We start from the raw sequence: 19,160 nt of genomic DNA, 5'->3' as shown, positions 1-19,160 counted from the left end.
GCCGCCGCGGCCGGCAAGCGCCCGCATGCATCGGCTCGATCGCACGCACGCCGTTGATGGCCATGCATGAATCATGATGTGATTGGACTCGTCGAGAAAGAAAGAAAGAAAGAAAGAGAGATATTCCATTGACAAACGGTCGCGGCCAATCGACCGGGAGTGTCCTGTCATCGTCGGCGACGACCTAATATCGATCGATCGATCGATTTTGCATGCTTGCGTATGTGCGTGCTTGCAGTGGGGGTTATCTGCAGTACTGTATATGTAGTAGCTGCCACTGACATGTGGGACCGGTCCATCTGTCAGTGGCAGCTACTGTATGTGCAGTACTGCAGAGGATCCATATCCGCGTGCTTGAGGCTGTCGCGCAAATGTATGATCTAATCATTGTAGAAAAATTCATCGAAAATTTCAAGTTCAAAATCTCCTTTCTATATTTTGCTTGTTTTTGAATAGAGAAACTTCCTATAAACTCTACAAAGCTCGACTCGGGGAGGAAGAATACTATATAGGTCAATCTTCTCATGCGGACGAGATAACACGCTGCCTACAAAGATATAAGCGGAGCTCTTAAGATGGATATCTTCCTAGACGGACGGTCATCTTGCCCCTCGCCCCTATATTGCAGGCGGACATATGGTGCAAAAAAAAAAAAAGACCACCTGAAAAGTTAAAAGCACATCGTCTACGAATTTTTTTTTCTAGTAGTGTCGGGTAGGATAAGCTGTTTGTCTATCTCTAGACGACGAAGAGGCAGCTCGTGACTATTGCATGGTCGAGTATGGAACACATATCCTCTGTACTGTAGTACTTTTTTTTTTTTTGTCTAACTTTAAGTATGGCTGATATGTAAACCGTTTAGAGGGTATATATATCAGTGACCAATGTTGCGTGGATTGAGATGGAAATTAACTGGTTGTTTTTGTGGCTGTTCCTTTGTCCATCCGTCGACCGATCGTCCGTGTGTCCGTGAGAGGTTGAGATGGAGATGGGCCAGATGGCTGCGAGCTGCCTGCCGGTGGTGTCGGCTAGTGGTGCCTTCGTTTCAGTTTCATTTCACCGTGTTCGGAACTTAGGGCTCTTTTGTAACAAAGAAAAAATAAAGAAAATTTAGGGGATTAAAATTCTTTGGAACACATTAATTCCTATAGGGTCCTTTTCGAGAAAAGAAATGTCCCTCTCGAAATTGTTTAAAATTCCTATCGAATAGCTTATTTCATAGAAATTTTAAAGAAAATTTATCAGGAAGATACGTAGATCTTATTGTTTCTCTTCTCCTTTCTCAAAATTCCCATGTTCTCCGATAGTGCTATTGACCACATTCCAAAATATAAATGATTTACCGGCTTTCTTTTTTCTTTTTCTGTTTTGTACAGTTTTCATATTTTTGTACATTGTTTCTCTCTCTATTCAATGAAATTGGCATATTCTAAGTGCATGTTTGTTAAAATTTTATCTATGTAGTACGAAACATTTATTTTAGAAAACAAACTTGTGGATTCATTTTCTGTAGGATTCAATGAGCCGTCAGGAGTAACATTATATATTTCTATTTTTTAAAATCTTGTGTTTCAAAGAGAAACTGCTGCAGGTGTCTTGGATCCATCCGAAAATTTTCCAGGGAAAATTTTGGATTTCAAGATGGACACAAGTGCCGGCAACTTCACCGGCGGCTGTGCTGATGGGTAGGGGGTATCTTTGGTTGGGGTCGGTGAATTGTTCTCCGAACCCCTGGTTTGCTCGTCTCATCCGTTGGATGGAAATTATCTGGCTGAGATTCAGGTTTAGAAAATGCAGGAGTGATTCATTTTCTTTTCCACCTTTCCCTGTCATTTCCTTGAGCAGACATGAAAAACATTTCATGGGATTTTTTTTTTCTAGAAGGAACAAAGCTATTCTGAAACTGTTTACCTCAACAAAGCACTTGATGTTGTTGAGGCAAAGACAGCTACAAAATTCTTATAGTCATATACTGGTATTCTGCACTTTTCAGAGCAGTGCAACACCTCCAGAAATCAGAATTCTTGCATGTCAGACATATCTTTCTTATCTTTTTTCGCTAAGAAAGCAATAGTTCTGAATTTCCATTGTTGCACATGTTCTTTACAACAGTAGATACATCAGTGATCCCTGTAAATTGATCAGCAAGATTGCATACTCTACAAGAAAAAGTTCCCTTCTGATTTCTTCTGTTTCTTTTCATAATATATCATGATTAACAGGAGCGTACCTAGCTTGATCAGTTCTCTCTGCAATTTGCACCAGTTCCACTCTTCAGATCCTGCATGTTTCACTGCCACTAGAATCATCGTCTGAATCTGTCCTTGTAGGAATGATAAACACATCGGACTCATAAAGCGTTCTGAACTTAGTTACTAATGAATTACTATTCAGTCACCTTGTGTTGGTGCACTGACAATGTATAACTGAATATCCATTGTAAGTTCAGTTAACTGTTCGGCATAGAACATATCAGTTTGGCAGATCTATGGTGATAACTGCAAGGATCAAAGGGAGGCAAACATGTTGCTTCGTTTGAACTACTCCTAAAAAGCTAGTAATCTTTTTCTTCGTAGTGCTAGAATGTGTCACATTCCGTATTAGATTTATTTTTTTGGACGGAGGAAGTATAAGTTATTACACGAACAGTACAGGACTGCAGGGAAGTGTCAAGTTCTCAAGTTTTGTTGAAATCGCGCTGAGTTGTGGAGGATCCTACTAATACAGCTTGGAAGTTCCTTGCAATTGCAGATGTTCCATGAGAAACTTATAAAAAACACCAACAAAACAAAAAACCTTATGAGCTGGATGAGAAACAAGCTTGTCAATAGGGATGGCAACAGGGTGGATCGGGAGCGGTTGGGCTGGAACAACCCTGGCCCCGCCCCGACCCCCGAACTCTCCACCCGCCCTCGCCCCCGAGTGGACATGCTGTGAAGAGGAGCTGCTGCCGAGTCCAACTGTTGCCGTTGGTGGCACCGGTGGACGGGGACGCGGGCGGTGCCGGAGGATGGACGGCGAGACGGGGCCAGTGCCGGCGAATGGACCCGAGGGGAGGGGAGGGGGCGCCGACGGATAGAAGGGGATGCGAGCGGCAGCAGACGGATGAACGAGACGAGGACTGACATCGGACGGAGTGGCATAGAGTGAAGAAAATTCACGTCCCAGTGACATATTTTAAAAGTAGTACGAATTGGATGGCATATCCTAAAGACGGTGCGTATTGGATGGCAAATTCTGAAAATTCTCCGGAGATGGAGCGGAGAAAAAATGGTAAAGGGAAGATGGAGGACTCGATTTTCTAGAGAGAAATGGGCCGAGCGGAGAGGCGTCCGGAGCCTCGGACACTCCGGCCGAAGCATTATTTTCACCGCTTCGAGGGTGATAGGACATAGTTTTCATTCCATCCATGTTAAAAAAAAAATAAGTAGAAGTGAGTTTTTTCCCTTTTTATTCTATAAGAAAGAACGAAATTATCTTTCTTCGCGGGTGCGATAGATAAACTGTAAAAATGAACGCCTACAGAGCCGATGGGCTCTGCAGCCGCTAGCAGAATAATTCAATGAATAATGAAAACACAAACGGCACTCTGCAATTTCAGTCCATTAGAGCAAACTGATCGAATCAGATGCTTAATCAACATGAACTAAACCACAAGTACTTCAAAGTTCTGACACGACACAATTTTTCTGTTGCATTATTATTGTTTTACAGCAAAATTACTTTAGCAATCATTTAGAACAGAACAGGATCGATGTAACTAAGTTTCCGGCTTTCTTGCAAGGCGTTCTCGTTCAGGACAGAGAATGATTATCGAGAAAACCTTGACGACAATGGTATTTCCTCTTCCGTGCTGCTTTTTGTAATTGTAATTGTTTTGTCCTTGGTAACTCCTTCGATCGACATGTAAAGAGCTGAAATTCGATTTTCATCAGATCTACTACTTGATTGACTGTTCTTGTTATAGAAGGAGCTTTTCTTTGAAACTATGCTTTCTAGTGCCATCTCTACTTCTCTCATCGTAGGCCGCTCTTCTCCTTTAAACTTAGTACATGTTGTGGCTAGTGTTGCCACTTCTAGGACTTCTCCATCTTCCTCTTCTTTAACTTGAGAATCTATTATATTATAAAGATTACCTTTTGAGAGAAGTGAGATAAAATGTGAAACAAGACCATCGCCATTATCAAATGTACCACCGATGGGTTTCTTTCGAGTAAGTACCTCCATAAGAAGAACACTAAAACTAAAAACATCACTCTTGCTCGTAAGTCGTCCCGTATAATAGTACATAGGATCCAAGTAGCCAATCGTTCCTTGAACTGCAGTAGTTATTCCTGTTTCATTGATTGAGATATACCTTGAAGCTCCAAAGTCGGATACCTTTGCTGTTAGGTTGTCATCAAGAAGTATATTGGAAGATTTAATATCTCTATGAAATATTGGCATTGATGCCGATGAATGCAGATATGAAAGAGCTCTAGCAACTTCAAGAGCTATCCTTAATCTATCATCCCAAGGTAATGATATAGATCCTTCAACATGAAGATGATGGTAAAGGGTTCCATTTGAAATGAACTCATAAACTAATAATGGAACTTCTGTCTCAAGGCAACATCCGAGGAGCTTTACCACATTTCTATGGTTCACTTGGGAAAGAATTGCGACTTCATTTATGAATTCATCTATTTCTCTTTGCACAACAATCTTTGATTTCTTGATGGCCAGAACATGTAGATCTATAATCCCTTTATACACGACCCCATGTCCTCCAGTACCAACCTCACGAGATTTGTCAAAATTGTTTGTAGCAATCTCAAGCTCTTGTAAGGTAATGATCATTCTTTCGGCGAAGTCTGTGTTTCGTGATATTAACTGTTGTAATAATAACCCATGGTTTTGCATAAAGAATTTATCCCTCATTTTCTTTACCCTTTGTAGCTTGACCTTGCGAACTATGAAGGGAGCAGCAAGCCCTAGAAGTAGAAGGACTGAACCACCATTGACTATTAGACCAATGGTCAAACCTGAAGAAAGGATACATTAAGAAACTAATTTCATGATTATGCAGGGATGAACTTTTAATTGCGGAACGAGAGTTACATTAGCACAATGATAAAAATAAATAATTGGGGCATTGTGGTGCGCCTCGGTACACCTCCTTTGAAAAATCTATACTACATTATGAAAAGAAGGCTAAAAGCGCACGTACGCACACAAAAGAATTTCGTCTAGTTAAACATCTTACTTGGCAATGATTTTGTTCTTTTTTGAAAGTAAACTTGGCAATGGTTTTGTTGACATATTTTGTCACCATATCCCTTAGTTCTTCCTCGATCGACCCCTTTCTTTCATGCCCATCACTGTAGCCATGGCTAGAGTGGCACAGTCGCAGCTGAAGACTGTACTAACTACACAAATTTTGACAATTTAACTTTTTGCAAAAACTAATTTTACAAATAAACCGCCGCCAAAACTTATTTCAAAAATGATCATTTTTTTCAGCGCCAAATCATGTGGCGTTGAATTTAGACACCTCAGCGTCACGTCAACTGTCGCTGAATGCCGTGCCACCGCGGATGGGAGGCTAAGTCAGCGTGCCAACATACATTCAGCGCCGTGCTATTTGGCGCTGAGGTATCTAAGTTCAGCGCCACACGATTTGCCGCTGAACAAAAGGGTCATTTTTGAAATAAATTTTGATGGTGGTTCATTTGTAAAAATAGTTTTTGCAAAGGGTTAAATTGTCAAAATTTGTGGTACTAACTAATTCAACCCATTCTTAGTGGCTAGCTTTTGGGGTAAAGAAATACCCTTTACGATTCTACATTAACATTATATTTTATTAATACAATTATTTATAAAATAAAAATGAAGAAGTGAATGTCTCGATTTATGTTTTTCTCAATGTTCAATAATTTTAGAACACATAATTAATAAATATAATGTTTTACCTGCGTTTGAACTCTCAAGTCAGTATATTTTTAGTATAATTTTGAATTTTAAAATTACTGATAATCAACTTGTAACTCGTAGGGGTTCCTTCTTTTTAATTCACCCATTAATTCGGCGGATGATTAGAGTTGTGCACTGTTTCTTCGGTTAACGTGAAACATCTTCGAAGTTTCTAATTAACATAGGCATACATAGATAGATTAATATATAGCCGGTACGTAGTATAGTTGTGCAATAATGTCACCTTTAGATGAACGGCACCCTTCTTTTGTGAAGGGATCACCGTAGCTTCCGTCGTGGCAGCGGCAAACAAAAGCTCCTGGCGTATTTATGCAGAGTCCACCATAGCATGAGTATTTTTCTGGTTCCGCACACTCGTTAATATCTAGACAAATACCACGGGAAAAATAAAATTATCAATTACTCTCTCTATTAAGAAATATTTGATGCCTAATGAACTAAACTAAGTTATATCAACGTCAAATAAATTTGCCCAGAAGAAGTATAAATTAGTAAGCATATATAATGGAAGGACGGGTAGCAATGCTGGAAAATTATGGGACAATCTATTAAAAAAATTGAAAGTAAAACTTCATTTTATTTTATTTACATTACATAATACAACGGAATTGAAACTAAATAGCTTAGTATCAAAATTATGGGTTGCCATGTTGGAAAATTATTATGCAACTCTACAAGGCCTTGTCTGGCAGGCTATCCCCAACGATGGGCCGGGATATATATGGACTTCGCCAAACAAGTGTCAATTAAAACAAATTAACAAAAAAAATCTAATTATTAAATTTCTCTATGAAGCTACTCTGCCTGTCTATTACGTACTTCTCTGTCAATAGGGAGAGGCATAAAGTAATTGTAGTTTGATACGATGGGAGTATATATGCGTACCTTGACATCCATTCAGTATCGAAGCATTTCCCTTGTATCCATGATGGCACTGGCAATCATACCCTCCTCGTGTATTTTTGCAGTCGCCGTAACAGGGGTAGATGTGTGGAGATTTGCATTCATCGATATCTAGACGAACAGAACAAATTAAGTTAGATTAAATAAGAGAAGGGTAGACTAAAATAAGAACGCACTTATTACCACTATGTCGGCCGGTAAGACAGAGGGTATACGTTATTAGACTTTTTACAGTAAAAATATGACTAAGTCTTTCTACTGTAATAACTCTGTAAGAAAGTAATAAATATAAAACTTAATGTAAGTTGATAGCATCCACCAATCAAGGACAAAACCGATAGCAAAGGTTAGTCGGTTTTCACTTATAAATAGTTAAGGCCTAGTTTGTTCAGTTAATCTCATCTCACGAAAATAGAAGGACACTTGTTGGAAATGATTAATTCCACACTTGCTGAGGTGTGGAATAAATCCCCGGTCAATCTATTAACTTATTAAAGTAACAGGGAAAAAAACCTCCACGTTCGTTCTCATGGTTTAGAATTTCTCATATTAATCGGAAAAAAATAGAGTCCATGTAGAAAATACAATTTAAAAATAGCTGAAATTTGGAATTAAGAAAAAGGTACTACCTCCTTTTTTAATATATTACACTGTTGATATTTTAACAAATATTTGACCATTTGTCTTATTCAAAATTTTGTGTAAATATAAAAATATATATTCAAGTCATACTTAAAGAATATTTGATGAAAAATTAAGTCACAATAAAATAAATGATAATTACACAACTTTTTTAAAAAAAGAATTGTTAACGTATCTTAAAAAAAGTCAACTATGTCATATATTAAAACAGAGGGAGTATATTGAAAGAGGTGTCTAGAGTCCATATTGTATGCAATTTTGAACCAACTAAAATTTGGAATTAAAAAAAAGAAAATTAAAGGCAAAGGGGTAGAATCCATATAGAAATACAATTTAGAAATAACAAAAAAAATCAAAATTTTTAAAAAAGGAATATTGAAGAATAGTATAAAGTCCATATAGAAATTTAGAACTAACTGAAATTCAGAATAAAATATAATAAAATTAAAATTGTATTTTAGACTTTAAAGTGCATATAGAAATACAATTTAGATATAAGTAAAATAAGAAATATTGGAAAAATAGTATAGAGTCGATATAGAAATACAATTTAGATATAAGTAAAATAAGAAATATTGGAAAAATAGTATAGAGTCGATATAGAAATACAATTTAGAATAAATAAAATTCAAAATTATAAAATAAGAAATATTAAATGATGAGTTTAGAGTTAATATTGAAATACAATTACAAATAAAAAAATATTGAAAGAAGAGTCTAGAGCATATTATGTACTTCCTTCGTTTCATATTATAAGACTTTCTAACATTACCCACATTCATATATATGTTAATGAATATAGACATATATGTGTGTCTAGATTTATTAACATCTATTGAATAAGACAATGCTAAAAAGTCTTATAATCTGAAACGGAGGTAGTACTACATACTTACCGCGGCATCCACCATCAACATAAGGATTTCCTTCATAGCCATCGGAGCAGTAGCACCGACACCCATCGTAGTCAGCAGTAGTACCGTTGTAACCTTTGCAGAAGCTGTTGGCGCTGCGACATTCGGGGGCAGACGAAGGTGCAGAAGCATTGGTCGATGCCGAGCACGCTGATGAATTGCTGAGTATAAGCCAGTTTAACATGGCTGGGAGCGCTTCAGGAGTATTGCTGATGCCCTTAGTAACCATGTTGGTGTTGAAATGAAACGACGCCTGATCTACTATGTACACGAAAAAATTTCGTTCCCTAGGGTCAGGTCCTACACCCCAGTCCTCCACTAGGGTGGCGCTAATGTCGTAGACCGGTAAGCGCATAGCAATGCTTGCCTGACAGCAGCCAATTCCTGAGCAGGAGCCATTACCGGGCTCGAGTGATAGAGGGCATGACGTGATGCAGGAGTTGATCAATGTATCGCCCCCACCGCGGAGGAAGACCTGGGCGTTGCATCCTACCAACGATATAATGTTTAAATCCGACAGGAAGTAGGAGTTGCCCACCTACCACTGCATGGTTCCGGTGCTGTTCTCTGGATAGACAGCCGGAAACACCATGCGGCTGCTGTTGATGCGCACGGTGCCGTTGGGGATGGAGATCTCGAGCACCTGATACATGGTGCTGCTTTCTTGGCCCAGGAACAACCTGGGCGGGCTGTACGAGTGGTCGCAGGTGAGATCTAAGCCGGGGTGGTAGCACCCGGCCTCCACGCCGAACGGGTACTCGAAGATGACGTCGCCGCAGCTGGTGGTGCAGCTGCTGACGTTCCCCGCGGTGGCTGCTGCCACGGCGACGAAGGCGAAGGCTAGAAAAGTGAATGCTGCTAATGCTACGGCATGTTTCTCCATCTTTGATTCTTCGCAGTGTGCCTCAAACCTGCTTACAAAGTGCTAGCTGCTAGTACCTTTTATATGCGATAGAGATGATTGATTGAGCCAGTACGTACCAGCTGACAATGTGCACACCGGATGTTCATTCGTCGACGTATGGTCCATCGTAATTAGGGCAAGTGTTACGGTAGATTAGTAGATTTGACCACCACATCCAAATTTTTCCATAACATTCACTCATAAATTAGGGTATCCTCAATGTTTGTTACAAAAGTATCCCCTTCATCCCAAAAAACCTAATCTAGTTGAGGATGGAACATTACCTAGTCTAACGTATGTAGGCATGGGGTTTGTCCGGATACATTCGACTAGATAATGTCCCATCCCTAATTAGGTTGGGTTTTTATTTGGACAGAGGGAGTAGGTAGTAAGGTGGGCCCATGTAAGATGGTAGTAGTAGATTGAAGATGCACCACAATGTATATGTGTAGAGTGGGTAATAAGGTGGGACCCATCTGAAAAAAAAACCCCAAATATGAGCCGTGCCACAATTAAAAAATAGGTAGGACCCACCACAAAGTGCTATAACCTGGTAGTAAGCTTATACTAGCTTGGTAGTAGCTATTTACTACTTCCACAATATATCTTACCTAGTAGTAAGTATATTTTAATCCCTAATACCTACTTTTCCACTGCATTGTGGATGTCCTTAAGAGCAGGTACAATAGCACGCTATAAGCTAGCTATAAACATATTTTAAGGAGATAATAGAGGAGAGAGAAAAGCAGCGGGCTACAGATTTGTAGCTAGCTATAGCACGAACTCCAAGATGCAGTGTATATATGACAGGTGGGACTAGGTATTAATAGTGTAGTATGTAACTATTGTATGAATTGGCTATTAAGTTGACTATAGGTAATTAGGAGCTAGTAGTTGGCTATACTATTAAACTTGCTCTAAGGGCACCCACAATGGTTATCTATATGCTCTCTACAAGAGATCCATGTCAGCATATTTTCCTACTTGGAAGGTATTAAATGAAGAGAGAGAGCAAAACTATCTACTAACTTAGAGATAGTCTATAGAGAAAAACGAGACAATGCATGAGAGAGCTATAGATACCAATGTAGACATACTATTAAGGTGGTTTACTATTAATTGAGTCTATTGCTGATATATACATGTTTTATAGAGAACACCTTACTTTACCATTGTGGGTGCTCTAAGAGGCAACACATATAATATGTCACCTCTAGTACACAAATATCAATGTAATACTCTTATACTCTTCTTAAAATTTGTGTGGAGGTTGCCTTTTAATTTAGTGATGGTTCATCATCTCTCTTCTCACTTCTCTCCTCCATCTCATTACTCTATACAATGTGGCACTCTCAGAGCAGGTACAATAGCAGACTATAAGCCAGCTATAAACATATTTTAAAGAGATAAAGGAAGAGAGAGAAGAGCAGCGGGCTACAGATCTGTAGCCAGCTGTAACACGGACTCAAAAACATAATGTGTGTATGATAGGTGGGACCAGATATTAATAGTATAGTAAGCAACTATTGTATGAATTGGCTATTATATTGGCTATAGATGATTTGGAGCTAGCAGTGGGCTATGCTATTAAACTTGCTCTTAGGGGTAGCATAAGGAGCATTATACTTGCCTTAACCACTACACTGTGCATTGAGTTTGTTCACTGCTAGTTTAGTTAAGGCGTCGACGTCAGCGTTCAATTTGAAGATCAAGTTGCACTAGGAGAGGTCAAGTCAATGCTAGCGTACTATAAATCATTAAATTAACGAAAGGAAAATTAATGTGTGCTCATCTACTACTGGCTTGTTTGACCTCAGGGGTCCGCGCTGGATTTAAATTCATCGTACTCTCTTTATCATCCAAGGCTGAGTTTAGATCCAAAGTTTGAATCTAAACTTCAGTCCCTTTCTATCACATCAACCAATCATACACACACAGCTTTTCAGTCACATCATCTTCAATTTCAACAAAAATCCAAACTTTGCGCTGAACTAAACACACTCTTAAATGATAGGTGGAGCTTGCATTCTATTTCCGCTTATGCTTATATTTATCAGCCAAAATTTATATTTTTAATCTTAAGTTTAAAGTTGATTTAGAGGTTTTTTATTTAAAGTTTATTTTTCAGTCTTTATTTTTAGATGATTAAATATATATATATATATATATATATATATATATATATATATATATATATATATATATATATTATTTATAAATTATTTTTCGTTTGCAAATTTTCCGTTTGCCATTTCCTTACACAAAAGGAAGTCGTCAAACTTCGTTGTCTTTCCGCAGTATGTGTGGGTGGGTCAAGCTTGCAAACCCCAGTCCGAGCAAAGGCAAGAGGTAGCATCGACGATCGAGTTGATTGTATGTGGTTGTGTTCAGTGAATCAAGAGTTAATTATAATCAGGACTAAGGACAGAGAGGGGGAGAGAGAGAGAGGGGACATCAGCCAATAGTTGATGGGCTGCCGCGATGGCTCATTGGGATTGTTACGAAAATAGATGCATAAGTGAGACAAAAATTTTACGTGAAAACACCGATCAGCAATAATCACTATTGAGTAGTTGATTATAACCGTATGGTAATAACAATGGGAACATCACCCTATAGGATCGAACAAGATCAACTTAGTACTTTATTAGGGACTTGCCTAATACCGAAAGGAGGGATCCGACCCGAACAAAGCTACCAGAAGAGGGTGAATGGTAGAAAAAATCAAAAACCTAAAATCTTTTGCGGAATAAAAGATTTAACTCGAACGGAGTAGATGATGAAGCCCTGTCACCACCGGTCGAACCGCCCTTCTGCCTCCGGTTAGACTGCCATAGCCTCATCGGTCAGACCGCCCATAAACATGCGGTTAGACTACCGCTATCCCACCGGTCAGGCCGCGCGCACACTTGCGGTTAGACCGCCGGGACCCAGAAACACTGGTAGATGACAAACACAAAGATGTAGATTGAAACTTTCGACTTTATTGCATCAACCAATGTTTACAAAGTGCACCAACAGCACTACTCACAAAAATCTTGAACTAAACTCAAAACCCTAATTTTCTCTCAACTCAAGTCTCTCTAAAACCGATACCGGGAGGACACACCCTCCCCCTCTATTTATACATGAGGTAGGCTGTGCAAAACTCACGAATCTAATACAACTTAAGACTCCTAGCCACGCAGGAATCCCTCTCTTGCAAGTATCCAACTTATCCCTTTCCTTATCTCTCTCAATATTCCTGAATTCGGACTCCTTTCTAAATTCGACTCCTCTTTCCATACGTACACAATCCCTCTTGTATACCATATGGATTCTTCATCACCACATGCATTGTTCTCTAGGCTTTTAGTATCCCGCATGATCTCTTGATCCCTAGACATCAATTTCTCCCAAGTCGACTCCGATCTATCACCAGTAACACTCTCTCGAGGCCTCAAGCAACACCTGCACATGCAACAACCAAGAAACCATATTTCGAGCACAAGTTCGTCCCAACTTAACCCACATTAGTATAACAACAGTATCCATACGCATAGAAACCATCTAGAAGTCAAATCCAACAAGACAACCTGAAACCGACATCGAACAGGATCCTGCCAGTCAGACCGTTGGGTTGGCCAGTCTGACCGCCACATGACCTGCGATCTGACCGGCGGCACCCGGTCGGTCTGACCGCCAGGGTCAACCGAAATCACCCACTTCACAAAATTAACCATCTATTAAAACTCCAATATATCATCAGCAAATCACCAATATTTTTATCACAAAATCTAAATCAACACCTTGATTTTACACACCCCTCCCATACGGCTTACAAGAGTATATATGTAGGAGAGAAAAGAAAGACACCTAATAGAAAAAGATATGGAATCCTAGTAGGAAACTAATCCGAATAGATTGTAGGCCTAAAATTCGGATCACATATTTAACAATCTCCACCTTGAGACAAATTTCCCTTGTAGCATAAAAATATTCAATCTCCAAAGAACCTCCTTATGAGATAAAATCACTGCGCGTCAAATATTCCCCATGACTATACTGTAAAACCCTTGATCCAGAAGAGATGGGCCATACTTCAAACTTGCTATTGAGAACAAATCCTAAATCTGCTAGTATGATATTGTGGAACCCAACAGAGACGTGAAATTGATGCAAAAACTTCAAACAGAGTCTGTCGTTGCTGAAACGCGAAATATTGTGCATAAAACTAAGTATTTTGATCTCCTTATTAACCTTATGATACGTTGGGCAAATCGATGTAGCAAATCCGTTGGAAATTTGACCACTTCCATGTGATCTGGACAAGAACCTTGAGGCTCCCTCTCGACAACTTTGCTTGCGTGTCTTGAAGCATGTATACGTGTTGTAGCAGGGGGCCAATACCATCCTCCTTATTCGGCCTAAACACTAAAGAGAATGAGGTCTTGAGTCTTGAGTTTTTCTAAGTGCTCAAATGGTAAAATACCATTCGAGTGGTAAAATGGTAAAAGACCATTTGAGTGGTAAAATACCTTTCGAGTGGTAAAATGGTAAAAGGCCATTTGAGCAGGGAAGTACCATTCGAGTGATAAAATGGTAAAGCACCTCTCCAGTGATAAAATGGTAAAATACCTCTCGAGTGGTAAAATGGTAAAATACCTTTCGAGTGGAAACTAACATTCGAGTAAATATATACTACTAAAACAAATCGTCTCTTTTGAGTGCATTTTTAACCAGTGACAAATAAAATATCAAGAGCTGAGTAGGTGGAAAGGAGTGGTCGAATACCCAAGATGGAAAACATGATCCAAGATGGAAAAGATGACCCAAAATGGAAAACACTACTTGAACGATAAAGATGCCAAAAGAAGATCCCATGGGGACCACTCTCAACCACTCCGGCTAGCTGGCACCAAAAGATCTTAATGACCCCCCAAATGTACCAAAATTCCCCTAGAGTTCTGACATAGTAAGGGCATAATTGTAAACTCACAAAGGCCCACGGGGGGGCAAAGTTGTAATCTCACATGTACGGCTATGGACTATAAACACCGGCCAAAAGCCTGTAGCGGGGGGGAGGGGGGAGGGGGAGCCATAATTGAATAGAGAAGGATTAGCCATCAAATTTGTGCATTTTGTGTTCGGGCTCATTTTCTAGGATAGGCGGGAAAAGGAACTTTCCCGTTTATCCCCAAACTTGTCCGTGACCTAAGGTCACGATAGTGGCGCCGTTTGTGGGGACGTAAAGTCTCTTTGGAGTGGGCGTGAACAGTAAATGCGACGTTCTCAACGGTAAAAGGCCGTGCCAGTTCGTTACACGGACACCTTTGTAAGCGCGACAACATCACTTGAAAGAGAGTGGGTGGAAATGACGGGGCAATCCACACAAGCACAAGGATAACACAAGCACTTGCAGGAATGATAAACATATCGGACTCATCAGGCGATCTGAACTGAGTTATTAATGAATTATTACTACTCAGTCACCTTGTATTGGTGCACTAACAATGTATATAACTGAATATCCACTGTAAGTTCAGTTAACTGTTCTGCATATAACATATCAGTTTGGTAGATCCATAGTGATAACTGCAAGGATCACTTGGAACTAGGACTACTCCTAACAAAGCTAGTAATATTTCTCTTCGTAATGATAGGATGTGTCACATCCCGTACTAGGTTTATTATTATTTTTGGGACGGAGGGAGTACAAGTTATTACACGAACAGTATAGGACTGCAGGGAAGTGCCAAGTTGTCAAGTTTTGTTGAAATCGCACGAGTTGTGGAGGATCCTACTGATACAGCTTGGAAGTTCCTTGCAATTGCAGATGTTCTAAGAGAAACTTAAAAAAGATCAACAAAACAAAAACCTTATGAGCTGGATGAGAAACATGCTGGTCAACGAGGAAAGCTCATAGATGACCAGAATTCCTCCTCCATACTGAGCCGCCTGCTTGAGTTGTGATAACCAGCGTCACCAATAGCAACGACGTTGGAATTGCTCTCTTCAGTTGATGGAGAATTCAGCTGAACTGCATGCTGTTGAGCATTTTGATCACCTCTGATAGTGTTTATAGCACCATGCAACCCTTCAAGTTTCACCTCAACCTACCGCATTGTCGGCCTGTCTTCACCCTTTAAGTTTAAGCACATAACAGCAATTTCTACCACTTCTCTGGCTTCTTCTTCTCCCTGCTCCTCAGTGATTTGACTGTCTACTATTTCACAGAGCCTGTCCTCACTAACTAGCAAGATAAATTGTTCGGTTAGATTGAAGCCTTCTAGTGATATGTAGGAAGTTGGCCTTCTTCGTGTTATTAGCTCCGCAAGTATGACACCAAAGCTGTATACATCACTTTTCTCCGTAAGTCGGCTTTTACGGTAGTACTCTGGATCTAAGTATCCAAAAGTTCCCTGGATAGTAGTAGTTACAGTATTTTGATCAATTGGGATACCTCGAGAAGCTCCGAAGTCGGATACTTTTGCTATGAACCTATCATCAAGTAGAATGTTGGTGGTCTTGATATCTCTGTGGATGATTGATACCGAAGCAGTTGAATGCAGATAAGCAAGAGATCTAGCTATTTCAAGTGCTATCCTCAGCCGTTCCTTCCATGGGACTGATTGTGCAGAGTTGACATGAAGGTGTTCATGAAGTGTTCCATTTGGAATGAACTCATAGACTAACAATGGAACTTCTGTCTCAAGACAACATCCAAAAAGCTTCACTACATTCCTGTGATTTACTTGGGAAAGTATGGCAACCTCGTTAATAAATCCATCAATTTCTCTCTTAATAGCATATCTTAACTTCTTGATAGCAACAACATGTTGGTCAGACAAAATCCCTTTATAGACAGTTCCATGGCCACCACCACCAAGCTTTCGAGACTCGTCAAAATTGTTTGTCGCCTTCTCAAGCTCTTCTAAGCTGAAGATCATCCTTTCAGCGATATCCTTGTCTACAAGTTGATGAAGCAACAATCCTCGGTTTTGCTTCAAGAAGAATTCCTTCAGTTTTTTGGCCCTTCGAGACTTGAACTTTCGCCTTACGACAATTCCAGCAAGAATTAGTACCACGATGATTAGACTGCCACCAAGTCCTATTCCAATGATGAGTCCTGGATATGTAAGAAAATGTAAATTTTAAATCGTTTACTCCGTTAAATTGATCTCAACAAGAAACATAGTAGTGAACAGTACCCTCAGACATTGACTGAACTTTCTTTCTGTTACCTGAAAATTTAAGTTTGCTTGAAACACATCCATTTTGTATATGGGCGTTACCAGATGTGCCACCTGGACAGATACACTCATATGATCCTACTGTATTTATGCATTTCCCAAAGCATAGGGGTGGATTTGGCAGCATGCATTCATTAATATCTGTGAAAAAGGAAATAAAAATTAAATTGTGCAAAGTGATCACGCAATAAGGTTAAATGTATCTGAGCTGCATTTTACTGTTTAATCTGGGTATGTGCCCTTGCATGCTTCTAAGTTATAACCTCTCAAGTGTCAATCGAATAGTTCTGAAAATTTCTTAACTCCAAAACCGATACACGTATAGAGGAACAAAAGGAACAGATTAAACCTATGAAAAGTAGAGGCACTATTTATAGCCAGTTCTGTTGTTACAACTTGTAGAAAACTTGTAGTCTTACACGCTTGTGGAGTGATATGAGACAATAATCTACGCTCTCAAATTTTTTTATAACTCTTTAAGTGACATCAAAACCATGAGTGCACATACTGACATATCTGCAGAGAGTATCATACCTTGGCATCCATTTGGCATGTAAGGGTTACCATCATATCCTGAGCGACACTTGCACACATATCCTCTCCCTGCAGGGCCATCAAAGCAGTCACTGTTGTCACTGAGACACCCAAAATCACTCAACTTCTTAGCTTCCACGCACGACGAGTTACCCAGCATCCAGTTAACCACAGTCCGGACACCCACATTCCTTGCAGCATCCGGCGCCCCAGCGATGGCACCCAGCCTTGACAGGACCTCTTGCTGCAGCAGCATGGCATTGTCTGCCCTCCTCCACCACTCCCCCTTCACCACCACCATGCTCGCGTTGAACGGCACCGCCCTTGGACTAGACTGCAGGGAGAGAAGCTTGATCGTGTAGGAGTTGTGGTCTTCAACCACCGATGCGTTGCAGCAGCCAATGCCATAGCATGTGCCGTCGGTTGCCAGTATGGGGTAACCTGGGCGGCAATTCGAAACGCAGTTGCTGCTGCCAGTAGCATTGTCTCCTGCTGCTGCAGGAGAACTACCTATGAAGAAGTGGAAACCACAACCCAGGGTGATGAAAACATTCATGTCTGCCGATACCCGGAAGAGTTTGTCATCCAAGTCGAGGATCCATTTCTGGTTGTAGCTGTCTCCCCCCAACATTTGGGTGATACCGGTATCAAGGTGCAGAACTCTACGTGCCAGCTTTATCTTGTGAACTTCATATCCAGGGCCGTTCATGAAGAGCTTGGGGGGATCATAAGCTGGGTCGCACACTAGTTTGAAGCCCTCGCGGAAGCACCGGTCGTCACCGATACCGAACGGGTAAGGTATGGTTATGTTTCCGCATGTGTCAGTGCAACCAGGCAATGCTATGTTATATGAAAGTATCAGGGGCATTGCTGCTAGAAACTGCAGCAAGTGTAGTGTGGCTATGGCAAGAACATGCATTTTGGTATAAGGGAATAGGTGCACTGATCGGTGTGGCTTGGTGGTTTGGACTTAGGACACAGTTCATGTCACATATATAGGCCTTGCTAAAGCATTTGCAGGAACTGGTCTTTTGCTTCCTTGGAAAATTTCTTCACCAGTTATATATTATACTATAAAGATGTTATCAGATTATAGACGAGTGTGATTGTTTGGTTATCCTCCCATTTACTGACACCGATAATTGTTGGGTATCAAATCAGGGTGGTTATATATCACTTTATCAACCTTAAAGGACAGGGCAGCAGGTTTAAAAACAGTCAATCTAGGACATGAAAGGAACCACAATACATTGGAAATTTCATTTCTTTTGAGTTTTGCAGTTTGGAGCTCCCCAAACAGCAAATCTGAAGAAAGCTCAGATATATTTATCTACTTCTGTATCCACCACAGAAGGCAAAGACTATGTCCAGTCAAACTGCTGACCTCATTAGATTGCAGAAAATTAGATTAATTACATTGAAGTGTTGAACATACGTTAAAATGGAAAATGAACGGCAGTGACAAGGACGGTCCGGCCGGCAGGCCAAACATGATTAGGAAATTTGAAAACAATTTCCACCCGTTCAAACTTCAGATACGCATCACCATTATGAACTATTTTTTGAACACAACATAGCCATGATGAACTTTTTTTTACCACAACAACACCATTGTGAACTACTCCCTCCGTCCCATAATATAAGGGATTTTGAGTTGTTGCTTGCAACGTTTGACCACTCGTCTTATTAAAAAAAATTGAAATTATTATTTATTTTATTTGTGACTTACTTTATTATCTACAATACTTTAAGCACAACTTTTCGTTTTTTATATTTGCAATAAAAATTTGAATAAGACGAGTAGTCAAACGTTGCAAATAAAAACTCAAAATTCTTTATATTGTGGGACGGAGGGAGTAGATTTATAGGGTTTGATTCTCAAACAGACAAATTTTGCAAAAAAAAAAAAAGGAGGGAGAAGAAGATGTCAAAATGTCATGGCGTGAACAGATCGAACGGTTAAATTTAACAGGTATTGCACTTCGTAGGTATGTATAATGCAGAATCACCTAGGAATTTTACATTAGTAAGATTTTACCCAACTAGGCCACAGTGGTA

The 19,160-nt window shown here is 39.9% G+C and overlaps 1 protein-coding gene and 1 pseudogene across 1 annotated transcript; both read right to left on the bottom strand.

The window, feature by feature from the left end:
* Positions 1 to 3,723: 3,723 nt before the first annotated feature.
* LOC127781496 (putative wall-associated receptor kinase-like 16) lies at positions 3,724 to 9,297 on the bottom strand. Its single transcript, XM_052308456.1, has 4 exons — positions 8,415 to 9,297; positions 6,859 to 6,987; positions 6,197 to 6,337; positions 3,724 to 5,024 (listed from the first exon to the last, which is right to left on the bottom strand). The coding sequence occupies exons 1-4, from the start codon at positions 8,785 to 8,787 to the stop codon at positions 3,811 to 3,813; spliced, it is 1,857 nt and encodes a 618-aa protein (XP_052164416.1). The 5' UTR covers positions 8,788 to 9,297; the 3' UTR covers positions 3,724 to 3,810.
* Positions 9,298 to 15,221: 5,924 nt separating this feature from the next.
* On the bottom strand, positions 15,222 to 18,021 carry LOC127781495 (wall-associated receptor kinase 2-like; annotated as a pseudogene).
* Positions 18,022 to 19,160: the final 1,139 nt, after the last annotated feature.

Source organism: Oryza glaberrima, chromosome 8 (genome assembly GCF_000147395.1).
Source record: "Oryza glaberrima chromosome 8, OglaRS2, whole genome shotgun sequence".
NCBI classification, from domain to species: Eukaryota; Viridiplantae; Streptophyta; class Magnoliopsida; order Poales; family Poaceae; genus Oryza; species Oryza glaberrima.
Note: the sequence above shows the minus strand (reverse complement) of the source record. Positions and strands in the feature narration are given on the sequence as shown.

What these genes read in the sequence shown, in the direction of transcription:
- LOC127781496 (XM_052308456.1), bottom strand. Translation starts at nt 8,787, where the DNA reads ATGCGCTTACCGGTCTACGACATTAGCGCCACCCTAGTGGAGGACTGG. An exon ending in GATACTGAATGGATGTCAAG is followed by an intron (nt 6,338 to 6,858) that starts GTACGCATATAT and finishes GTATTTGTCTAG; the next exon opens with ATATTAACGAGTGTGCGGAA. An exon ending in AGGGTGCCGTTCATCTAAAG is followed by an intron (nt 5,025 to 6,196) that starts GTGACATTATTG and finishes TCCTTTCTTCAG; the next exon opens with GTTTGACCATTGGTCTAATA.